The sequence below is a fragment of the Leuciscus leuciscus genome, assembly GCF_965113295.1.
Source record: "Leuciscus leuciscus genome assembly, chromosome: 22".
NCBI classification, from domain to species: Eukaryota; Metazoa; Chordata; class Actinopteri; order Cypriniformes; family Leuciscidae; genus Leuciscus; species Leuciscus leuciscus.
Genome location: NC_138746.1, coordinates 21,982,848 through 21,995,176, shown reverse-complemented (window position 1 = coordinate 21,995,176; position 12,329 = coordinate 21,982,848). Strand labels below are relative to the sequence as shown.

At 45.2% G+C, this 12,329-nt stretch overlaps 1 protein-coding gene across 2 annotated transcripts; it reads left to right on the top strand.

The window, feature by feature from the left end:
- The first annotated feature begins 3,224 nt into the window (after positions 1-3,224).
- On the top strand, positions 3,225-11,771 carry LOC309487022 (uncharacterized protein). Of its 2 annotated transcripts, none has more exons than XM_082154570.1 (6): positions 3,225-3,457; positions 4,100-4,112; positions 4,198-4,227; positions 4,378-4,548; positions 10,984-11,085; positions 11,367-11,771. In XM_082154570.1, exons 2-6 carry the CDS (start codon positions 4,103-4,105, stop codon positions 11,456-11,458), a joined length of 405 nt encoding a protein of 134 aa, XP_082010696.1. In that variant the 5' UTR covers positions 3,225-3,457; positions 4,100-4,102; the 3' UTR covers positions 11,459-11,771. The 2 variants fall into 2 exon arrangements, with proteins under 2 accessions (XP_082010696.1, XP_082010695.1); XM_082154569.1 differs by having other exon boundaries at positions 3,226-3,467; positions 4,105-4,112.
- Positions 11,772-12,329: the final 558 nt, after the last annotated feature.

Genomic DNA, 12,329 nt, shown 5'->3' with positions numbered 1-12,329 from the left:
TATTTATTTCTAACTTTATCTATCTATCTATCTATCTATCCATCTATCTATATTTATTTATTTCTAACTTTATCTATCTATCTATCTATCTATCTATCTATAAACTACTTTAAATTTCAAGCTTTTAAAACTTTTTTCTTTCTCTCTTTCTTTTTTCTTTCTCTCTCTCTCTCTCTCTCTCTCTCTCTCTCTCTCTCTCTCTCTCTCTCTCTCTCTCTCTCTCTTTCTTTCTTTCTTTCTAACTAATTAATCTTTCTTTCTTACTAACTCCAAACTAAATTCAAAATTTTGACAGTTGGAGAGGCTCATTAGACTCCATCAGCTGTCATTCTACTATTTCTAATCAATCGAGACTTATTTAAGCTTTCTTTCTTTCTTTCTTTCTTTCTTTCTTTCTTTCTTTCTTTCTTTCTTTCTTTCTTTCTTTCTAACTCCAAACTAAATTCAAATTTTGACAGTTGGAGAGGCTCATAGACTCCATCAGCTGCTGTTCTATGTACTATTTCTAATCAATCGAGACTTATTTACTGTAAGCTTCCCTTCTATCTAATATTTCAACACTGAAAACCTTCAAACTTCTACAAACTACTAAACTAAAACTTAAACTTAAACTAATTAAAACCTTCAAACTTCAAGCTTTTAAAAATTCTTCAAACTTTCTGGCAAGGCTTTTTCAGGCCAACTTAAAGTTTGTCTACAAACTTTTTCATCTAGTTTTTTATTTATTTATTTTATATATATGTATCAGATAACAAGCAGATATAAAGGACAGAACAAATAGAACTTCTACAGGAAATAAATTATATCAAGTATATGTAAAGCTTCACATATAATTTTTTTTAAATAAAATAAAAATAAAATAAAAGACATACACAGAGGAAACATTATGCATCAGTGGTATTGTCAAAAATATCATAATATTTCAAGAATCTGTCACTTTTCTTGTTTTTAATCAACCTTAGAGACTTCAGAAATGTATCAATCTCAATTAAGAAATGCGGAAAAGTAGCCTCCGATTTAGAGAATTTTTGCTTGTGAATTAAATTTTTCCAAACAAAATAAAAAAAATGTCAATGTAATTAATTGAAGTACTAGCTTTATCTTCTTTATAGTAACAGATTATATCCTTTAATTGAAAGGATTTGGAAGAATCAAGGTGCTTGCCAATATGAAGATAAGATATTCCAGAAGTTTTGAGTTTTTTCACATTGGAAAAATAAATGGATCAGTGTTTTATCCTTATTCCCACAAAATGAGCAAGTCGAACCCGTCAACATCCATATATTTTGCAACAGTATCATTCACTGGGTATATTTTATGTAAGATCTTAAAATGAACTTCCTTAGTCTTATTTGAAATACAATACTTATGAGGTAACAACCAGGCTTCCTTCCAGTCTATAAGTTCAATAAAAGAAGCCCAATAAAATTTGCCTTTAGCAACATTATATTTTTTACTCTGAAAAATGTGTCGAATATGCTTATTATTACATTTCTTACTAAGTATATTTATACCATCTAAGATCAAATCAGGTTCTTTGGTAACACTCTTACTAAAGGTTAGATGACATTTAACAAGTTGACTTAGACCAGAAGGAATTGCATTATATTCTTTAAATGGTAAAGGGAAATTATGAACAGACATAAATTCTTCATAAGATAAAAAATTACCAGATTTATCAAAAATTGAGAGAATTCCATTTATATTCCTGTTAAACCATGTAGAGAGAAAGACTGATTTATTCCTAATCCTTATATTACAGTTGTTCCATAAAGGTTTTATGAGGTGAAAAATTGTGGGTGTAGCATAACTTCCAAGCAAGAAGGGCCTGCTGATGAAATTTAGAAAGTGCAACTGGCAATCTGTTCGGCAAGTAGTTACATTTCAATATAAAGGGAAGGACACCAATTTTGGTAAAGATATGGTTCGGGATAAAAAACCATATAGGATTTGTTAAGCATTTTTTGATCCAATTTATCCGAAAGGTGTTCACTATCACTAAAATCTAACACTTCAAGTCCACCTTTTTTCGACAATTTGAAAGGACTGTTTTTTTGAGCTTGTGAGGTTTGTTTTTCCATATGAAGTCTAGAAAAATGTTGTTAATTCCTTTAGCAGTAGAGTCATTGACAAAAAGAGAAAGAGAAGGATATACAAAACGAGATCATCCTTCTGCTTTGGACAAAAGAACCCTCCCATAAAGGGAAAGGTCTCTTTGGAGCCAAAGATTAAAGATATTTTTGGTTTTCTTGACCCGTCCAGAAATGTTTTGCTGTTGTCGAGCTGTTACATTTAAAAAATAAATAAAAAATACCAAGATACCTTACGGTCTCTTTTACATAGATACCATCGACTGAAGAATCGTTACTTTTATAGAGCATCATTATCTCACACTTGGACATATTCAGTTTCAATCCAGAAGAACATGAAAACTGCTCAATTACATTTATAGCCTTGGTTAATTGACTCTTATCTTTTAAAAAGAGAGTTGTGTCGTCAGCCAACTGGGAGATTTTAATTCCTCTATCAAAGATGGATATACCTTCCAAGCTTTGTTCATGTAATGATAAAAGTTCTGTAACTAAAATAAACAAAAAGGGGGAAATTAGACAGCCCTGTCTGACACCGCGGGTAATGAAAAATCTCTTAGAAGTATTAAAGCTAATTAAGACAGAGCTGCTAATATCTTTATAAAACATTTCAATAATATTAACAAAAAAGTCACCAAAACCAAATAACGTGAGAGTCTGCAAAAGAAATTCATGCTCAAGGGTGTCAAAAGCTTTATAAAAGTCTAGGAAAAGAATCATGGCTTTAGAATGTATAAAATCTGTATAGTCCAAAAGATCTCAAATAAGTCTTATGTTGTTACTGATATGCCTATCCTTTATAAAACCTGATTGTGTCTCTGCAACAAACTGATTAAGTTTGACCTTTAATCTATTAGCAAAAACCCAGGCTAAAATTTTATAATCGATAGTCAGGAGCGTAATTGGACGCCCATTATCTATTAAAAGAGTGTCCTTGTCTGGTTTGGGAATAAGGGAGATAATGTCTTGTTTCATTACTTTTTCATCTAGTTATGCTTGTTGTTGTCATCTCTGTTGACGTTGTACAAGCAGAATGTGGCGGTTGGTCGGTGTGGTATTAGTCCCGCCCCTCCTCCACTGTGATTGGACGGTTGGGTAAAAAGTGACAGTGATGAGCGCTGCGTTTTACCCAAAGTTGAACATTCTTCAACATTCTTCAACTCTTGGCGACCTGTAAAAAACCTTTGCATTGAAAACAATAATAATAAAAAATTAAAAAAAAAATTTTTTTAAACACCAGCCGCGTGAAAAAAAAACGCTTTGGTGGACACACGGCATTAGTTTCGTTTCCTGAAAAGGATACGATACACCCAGAGGCTTTTAAACTCAACCTCTCACGCAGTCAGCAGTTCAAGAGCGTCCCGGTTGACTTAAGATTAGGGCTGTATACCTTGGAGAACCTGGCGATACGATACATACCTCGATACACAGGTCACGATTCGATACGTACCTCGATACAGAGCTGTCTCGATACGATTTGATACAATGTGACACGATTCGATACGATTCGATAAAAATACATGGGCCAGAGCCAATTAGTTAATGCTGAACACATTTACTCAACAAAAATTTATTAAAGACAAAAGTCTTGCGAGGCAAGGTTTAAAGTGTGAGCGAAGCACCTGAAATGCAACATACCGGCAAGCTCCGCTGCGACGCTCATATTTGCGCCGTTGTCAGTCACAATAGCTGGGTCTTTGGATACGAGGTCCCACTCCTCCAGCGCCGCTTTCAATAACTCTGCAATGTTTGACCCCGCATGGCTCGCGTTTGTAAAACGTGCGACATCAGTTCCCACTCCTCGTTAACGTAATGGGAAGTGATTGTAACAAAAGCTTGTAATAAAATCTTCGACATTTTCCATGAGTTTTTTTAAACTCGCGGGCGCCGCTGCGCCGCCTAAGGGCTGGGCGGAGTATCGATACTAAGGGCTAGAATATCGATACTGTATCTTTTTTTATTATATCGGTATGTATCTAAGAATCGATATTTTGAGCACACCCCTACTTAAGATGATTCACTGTAAGTAACGTTAGCCTATAGCTAACTGTTAAAAATGTTATATTCATCAATCACAGTAATCATAATCTGTTTGTTTTCTTATAAGGTATAATGATTGCAGCTGGTGTAGGAGCAGGTAAAAGAAATCCGGAATCTCGTTTTACTAGACAGAAGATATTAATTTTTGCAACACAAATAATAGCTAACGTTAACTGGTTTAAGGGGCTTTTAAATGTTTATCCATCTAAGTTTGTTCATATATGTCATGTTTCCACCACTTGTATAGCCATCGGAGTTGGAGCAGTTGTAGCAGTCCCTGTTATTATAGCATGTTTAGGTTTCACCGCATGTGGAATTCGTTCAGGATCAGCTGCCTCCTCTATGATGTCATATTCTGCCATTTCTAACGGAGGAGGGGTCCCAGGTGGAGGCTTGATAGCTACTCTTCAATCCGCAGGTGAGCTAAACATAAATCATAAATTATAATTCTAAGCTGCCCGCAGGCGGTAAAGCAATCGGTCGATTCCCCACCGACAGAATGCATCATAATGGCCTCGTTTACACTTTCAGTGAAATGACCCAATTCCGATTTTTTTATTTTTTTTTTCACATCGGATGTGTTCTATGACAATGTAAAAAGGAAATAAACGCATGCATTTGGATATTTCGAGATCGTATTAGCCGGGACGTCCCGTTACCCCGTATATGCCGAAATGATTTGTCCCGTACCGTACGTGACCTCCCTTGTCCCTTTATTGACTGCTACGCTACGTTGATCTAACCACTAACGAAGGGGCTTCACATATGTTGCGTCTATTGCGCGCTCAAGTTTATTATTTTAAATGTAGACGCGCTACAAGCACGCTCAAATAGAGAGCAACGCCGGTGCGACGCTGGTTTTTTCCAGGCGCGTCTATCTAAAAATCGTCTCCGGTTACTTTCGTAACCTCGGTTCCCTGAAAGGCAAGGAACGAGACATTACGGATGTCGTATATGGGAACTCCTCTCATCCTTCACTTCCGCTGAAATCTTATAGGCTAACGCCAGCAGAGCTGGCCAATTGACGCAAATATGCAAATACTGAAACACCGTTGCAGTTATAATGCAAGTGCAGCGTCAATTCCCTTCAGAATCGAACAACGCTAAATAAATAGCGAACACGGCAGCGAGCGTAATGTCTCGTTCCTTGCCTTTCAGGGAACCGAGGTTACGAAAGTAACCGGAGACGTTCCCTATCAAGGCTACGGAACTCGACATTACGGATGTCGTATATGGGAACTGTATAGAATCCCGCCGTGGCAGCAACTATTGAACAGACCCAATACAAACCTCGCCCCCAGAGTGCAAGTGCCTGATAGGCCGAGATTGACAAATAGCGAACCTCTAACCTCTGATAGGTCCAAAGGGACCAATCACAAGCTTACCAACACTATCTGGAATTTGCATATCCCGAGCAGTATAACTGGGGGAAGGTTGCACTGTAGACCAACAGGGCAACAACAACAGAGAAAGCCAACGCATAGCGGTGACAATAGTACAACACACAAATAGCACACAGAACAACTCATGAGCAAAGCGCAGAGCAGCTCTCTTAATGCTGTGTAAGCGATCAACTCACCGAAAGCACTCGAGACGCTACAGAGGGTAAATCCAACTTGTAAAATCTGGCGAACGTGTTCTGAGAAGACCAGCCAGCCGCAAGACATAAATCCTGAATAGACATACCCTTAGTCCAAGCCCACGAGGAGGCAATCGCCCTAGTCGAATGGGCCTTGATGTTCAGGGGACATTCCTGTCCCAGGCAATCATAAGCCAAAACAATAGCGTCCACGATCCAGTGAGCAAGCCTCTGTTTTGAGACCCCCCGTCCCTTGTTGCATCCACCAAAGCACACAAACAGCTGGTCCGATTGTCGAAATGCTGCCGAGCGAGAAATGTATTCTCGGAGCGCTCTGACTGGGCAAATAGCACTCTGAGCATCCGAACCCTGAGAGGTTGATGGCTCAGCGGACAGGGCAGGCAGAGAAACAATCTGCGCTCTGAACGGGGTATTGAGCGACTTAGGAACGTAACCCGGCCTCGGTCTGAGAGTAACATTACAGTTTCCCGGTCCAAAGCGAATACAATCTTCACCTACAGAGAAAGCCTGTAAATCCCCAACCCGCTTCGCCGAGGCGAGAGCGAGAAGCAGAGCCGTTTTAATCGATAGTTCCTTAATGGCAATCGAGGCTAGGGGCTCGAAAGGCGGTCGTGACAAAGCCTCCAAGACCAAAGCTAAATCCCACGGCGGCACAGAAGGCGGCCGTGCAGGGCACAATCTCCTAGCTCCCTTGAGGAACCGTGTCACCGACGCATGTCTACCGATAGACTGTCCGTCAACAGGGGGGTGAAACGCGGCAATAGCGGCCACATAAACCTTCAGAGTGGATGGCAGGCTCCCTTCATCCATCCTATATTGAAGGAAGCGTAGAATATCCGACACAGAACAGTCCGCTGGGTCTATGCCGACATCCTGACACCATTTAGAGAAAACACCCCACTTCAGAGCATACAGGCGCCTGGTGGACGGAGCTCGCGCCTCCGCGATGGTATTCAAAACCCGCGAGTGCAGCGCGTCCCGCCCGCTCAGCGACCCTGTAGCGGCCACACATGGAGGCTCCACAGCGCGGGGCTGGGATGCCAGATCGTTCCGCTCGCCTGAGACAGAAGGTCCTTCCTGAGCGGAATCTCCCATGGCTGCCCTGCTAGTAACTCTACCAGATCCGCGAACCAGGGCTGATTCGGCCAGTTCGGGGCTACCAGAGTCACCGTCGCCTTCTCCTCCCTGATTTTGCACAACACCATGGGCAAAATTTTCACCGGAGGAAAGGCATAGAGACATACTCTCGGCCATCGCGCAGTCAGCGCGTCCACCTCCCGGGGGGAACGGGACAGCGAGAAGAACGTCTGACAGTGCGCGTTCTCGCTCGTTGCAAAGAGGTCGACCTCCGCCCTGCCGAAACGATTCCATATCAGCTGAACCGTCCCGGGGTGAAGCCTCCACTCCCCCTGGGGAATCCCGCTTCTCGAGAGCATATCCGCCCCGCGATTTAGAACACCGGGGATGTGCGCCGCTCTCACCGAGAGGAAAAACCGGTCCGCCCATAGCAGAAGGGATTCCACCTGCCTGAATAGGGCTTTGGAATGTACACCGCCTTGGCGATTTATGTACGAGACCACGGAAGTGTTGTCTGTCCGAATCAACACATGCCGCTGCTCCAGCTGAGACCGGAAGGTTTTTAGAGCTAGAGAGACCGCTTCTAGTTCCAAGCGATTTATGTGCCACTCCATCTGCTTCTCTGACCACCGACCCGAGGCGGGCTTGCCCAAGCAGACCGCTCCCCATCCGGTGGATGAAGCGTCCGTCAGGACCTCCACTCGCCGCGTCACTAAGCCCATAGGGACACCTGAGCTGAAGAGATCTGGGTTCCTCCACGGGGCCAGGGCGCGGGCGCATCCGCTGGTGACCATAACGCGCCTGTGGCCAGAATACCACGCACTCGGGGGAACGCGCGCTTTCAGCCAGAGTTGAAGCGGTCTCATATGCAGCAGCCCCAGATGACACACCGAAGAAGCCGCTGCCATCCGTCCCAGTAGCCTCTGAAACTCTTTTAGTGGGACGAGCCTGCCAGGTCTGAAGAGACCGAGAGAAGAACTCAGAGCCTCCGCTCGCTCGGGGGAGAGGCGCGCTCTCATTCTCACCGAATCCATGCACACTCCTAGGAATGTTATCGTCCGGCTCGGTGTGAGCACACTTTTCTGGACGTTCACCCTCAACCCAAGCATCTCCAAGTGTCGAAGGAGGGTATTCACGTGGCTGACCAGCGTTTCTCTCGACTGAGCGAGAACTAGCCAGTCGTCCAGATAGTTCAAGACGCGCATTCCGCTCGATCTGAGGGGTGAGAGTGCCGCGTCTACACATTTTGAAAACGTTCGGGGGGCTAGGGCCAGTCCAAACAGAAGCACCGTATATTGGTACGCCGAATCCTCGAACGCAAACCTCAGGAATCGTCTGTGACGCTTCACTATCTGAATGTGAAAGTAAGCGTCCTATAAATCCACTGAAGCGAACCAGTCCCCGGGGCGAATTTGCGCCAGGATTTGCTTCAGTGTTGTCATCCTGAAGGCGCGCTTGTGAAGCGCTCTGTTGACAGGTCTCAGATCCAGAATGGGGCGGAGACCCCCTCCCTTCTTCGGCACAACGAAGTAGCGGCTGTAGAACCCGCTGTCCCGCTCGCTCGGGGGAACTGGTTCTATAGCCTTCTTCTCGAGCAAGCTGCACACTTCCTGCCTCAGCACATGAGCGTTTTGGGGCAAAGTTAATGACTGAATTACGCCGCGAAAGCGGGGTGGTCTGCGTTTGAACTGAAGTGTGTACCCGCGCCGAATTATATTCAACACCCACGGCGAAATGCCCGGAATAGCTTCTGATCTAATAGCTGATCTAAACCTGCGGTCATCGCCGCTGCGGTCATGGCCGCTATGTGAGTGCTGGGGGTAGTTATTGACCGTGACTCTGCGCTGCTCGAGGGCAGGGCGGGTAACACAGTGTGTGGTGCAAGAGGAGAAAAAAGCTCTGTTTGTGAAGTAGTGATTTGCTTTATTTGAACAACATTCACAACATTTACATACACAGAACAACTGCACGCGTCGCTCGCAGAACTCTGAGGGACGAAGTGCACTAGAGCGCGCCGCTTGATAGCGGGGCCGGCCTGACGCTCTTTCCTCCTCTTGCCCGAGCGGTCAGGACGACTGCTTGGGCCTGGCAGGGGACGCGGTGGGCTTTCTGCGCGGGCTCCTCTGCGTCCTCCTGTTACCTGCCCCTTGCCACTGACCGCTGCGGCCCTTACGGGCATCCTGTCCCGGGCGGGGTGCTGCCTGTCTTCTGGCCGCAGCCTGGGGTTGGCGGCCTGAGGCTGAGGACGAACGAGAGCGCGGCTGCGGTGGCGGCGGCGGCGGCGCCCTTCGCGGAATGACGTGGCTCATAGCCTTGGCCTTTTTCTGCGTCTCGGAGTAACGCTCGGTTACTTTCTCCATGGCGTCTCCGAACAGGCCTGCAGGGGAAATGGGCGCATTCAGGAGCGTCTTCCTGTCGGCTTCCTGCACGTCCGACAGGGTGAGCCACAGATGCCTGTGGAGGACCACGAGGAAGCCCATAGAACGGCCGATCGCCTGGGCCGAGCGCTTCGTGGCCAGGAGCGCGAGGTCCGTGGCCGAACGGAGATCTCGGATGGCGTCAGCGTCAAGAGAGGCGGCGCCATCCAGAGACTTCAGCTGCTTTGCCTGGAGCACTTGGAGAAGGGCCATAGCATGCAGCGCGGATACCTCCTCCCCCGCAGCACCGAAGGCTTTGTTGGCCTGGTGGGCCGTAAATCTGCAGGCTCGGGACGGCAGGCTGCGGTCCGAGCCCAGGGCGGGAGCCGACGGGCAGAGATGAGCGGCGACGGTCTCCTCGACGGGGGGGATGGTGAGGTAGCCGTGGTCCCCCGCCTCGTCCACGGGGGCAAACATAGCCTGGGTGGAAGTGAGGGTGCGCGCCGATTGCGGGGCCGCCCACGACTTCACCACGTGCTCATGCACGTCGGGAAAAAACGGTGTTCCCCTTTTCGAAGCGGCCTGACGGCGGCTCGATTGTAGGAACCACGTATCCAATTTGCTCTTTGATGGTTCATCAGGAGCTTTCCAGTCGAGGTCCAGCTCCTCGACGGCCTTAGAGAGGACGCGGAAGAGCTCGTCCTGCAGGTCCGCAGGGGTGTCCTGCTCCGCGGCCGCCAGAGGTGCGGCCTGCTCTGCACCCCAGTCGTTCTCGGAAGCCGACAGCGACATGGAGTCGTCCCCCTCACTCACCCCGAAGGAAACGAAGTCAGCGACGTCGCGAGGGGGATGAAAGGTGGGGTCGGGGAAGCTCACCGGGGAGCGAACCTCGACTCTGCGGTTGGGGGGGGCTACCAGCGGCTCAGAAGCGGCGGTAGGCCCAATCCCCGCTGCTGCGCAAGCTTCCTCCCTCCTGGCTCTGAGGGCTCGAAGGGATAAATCCGCGCAGTGGTCGCAGGACCCTCCGTCCCCGAGGGCTGACTCAGCATGGCCCAGCCCCAAGCACGCGATGCAGAACAGGTGCGTGTCGGTGGGGGCGATGGGGCCCGAGCATAAGTTGCAAGTAGTTGCCATCGGATGCAGGAGACAGTGCGAGTATCTCCGACGCAACTTCAACGACGGCGAAAATCCAATTTTGTAGTATCAGCTTTCTAGCACACGATTTAAGCGTGAAGAGAGAGATTCTGAAGGGAATTGACGCTGCACTTGCATTATAACTGCAACGGTGTTTCAGTATTTGCATATTTGCGTCAATTGGCCAGCTCTGCTGGCGTTAGCCTATAAGATTTCAGCGGAAGTGAAGGATGAGAGGAGTTCCCATATACGACATCCGTAATGTCGAGTTCCGTAGCCTTGATAGGGAACTCAACTTTTCAGAATGCCGCCAAACAGGTCATGTGACATCGAACCAACCGACCAGCTTTGGCCTTTCCGTAACAACATTGAAAGCTCAGCCAAGATGGACGAACAGCTGATCATGGCTGTAAGTTACAGGGCGGGTTTTTAATTGCTCATCTCCATAAATATATCTAGCAGTAGAGCTAATACAAGGTCTCGAAAAATCAGTTTATACTTTGATGAAACTTCTTCATCATCATGGAGAGCGCGGCTCATGATTGCTTAGCAACGGCAGACACCACGAGAGCATTTTTTTTTTACATTTCTTTGTATGTTTATTTATTTACGTATTTATTTATGTGTTGTTTTGGCAGACATGGCATATTTGACTGACTGGTTCTGAAATCTTTATTTTATTTAGGTACCGCTGTAACCTGCATTCTAGTTACGGCTGTTATAGGCGCCTTAGGGGGCGCTGTGGCTGGAGCTGTACATGGAGTACATATATGCAAAGCAGTGAATGGTAAATCCATAATTCTCTTGAGTACTGATTACTGAATAGTTATTATTATTATGAATGTGGATTCTTTATAAGTAAGTGCTGTATAACACTTTGATTTAACATCTGTTTATTCAACTAAATAAGTAAAATGTTTATATATATATATATATATAGCAGCAGTATCTGTTTCATCTTCTATGTTTGATGTAGCATTGTGAATTGTTGCTCTGGAAATGCACAATGTGTGATTTTTAAACTAATTATTGTTTTCTAAAATAAGTCCTGTTGTGGTTTGTCATTAGGTACTGAAGTTATCCCTGTCACAGGCCAAGGCATGGTGGGAATCGCTGTGAGCGCTACAGTTGCCAGCTTATTTCCCAACTCTACTGTGTAACGGGATCACTGTATCTGTGCTTTGATGCCCCAACAGGCCCTTCACAGTTTGATAGATTTCTATAATGAAATCAAACGTAGCATTTAACTAATGCATGACCATAAACGTAAGCACTTACTAGGCTAGTAATAATAAAAAAGAATCTCTTTCTCGTCTGTAATATATCTTATACTTCAAAATGTATATTGTACTGTGTTTTTTATTTTTCTTATGATAAATTACTTGTGATGTGATGTTTGTATAAAATGATCTAAACAAGGAAATTATTAAAATTAAACTATAATTATAATTAAAAAAAATTCTTAAGAAAGTATTTTCTTGTATTCGTACACCAAGGTCTTTCTTCGATTGCCAGGGAAAGCTTGAACTCTGATTATTCCTATACCTTGGCTTAAATGCATTGTAAAAGTCATTTTAGATAAGAGTGTCTGCCAAATTTAGAATGCTGACAGATTGGTCTGGGATGCACAGCTTTTTATTATTTTTATTTCTCTTGTAGATGTAGATAAGAAAGATGCCATTGTATCTGAAAAAGGGAAAACTGCCAGTAACATAAGATTGATCTAGGGAGCAGCGCACAAGCACTGATACCCACTTAGTTCTAGAGGATTTATGGAGAGTGATAAATGCAAACATTTTAGGTGGAAGTGTGGCACCACCAGTGCGTGCCCTATGTGCCCATCCACTACGCCACTGCTTGGAAGCCTCCAGTGCTGATGGGTGAGGTGAGCTTATTAGACGATACAATTTGGGGAAGGGTATGTTTCAGGAGGGAGATAAATGCATCAATAAAAATGCTTTTCCCACTTTTATGCTGGTATTCATAGAGGTTTAAAAAAAATAAAATAAAATATATCCTAGTACCCATGCA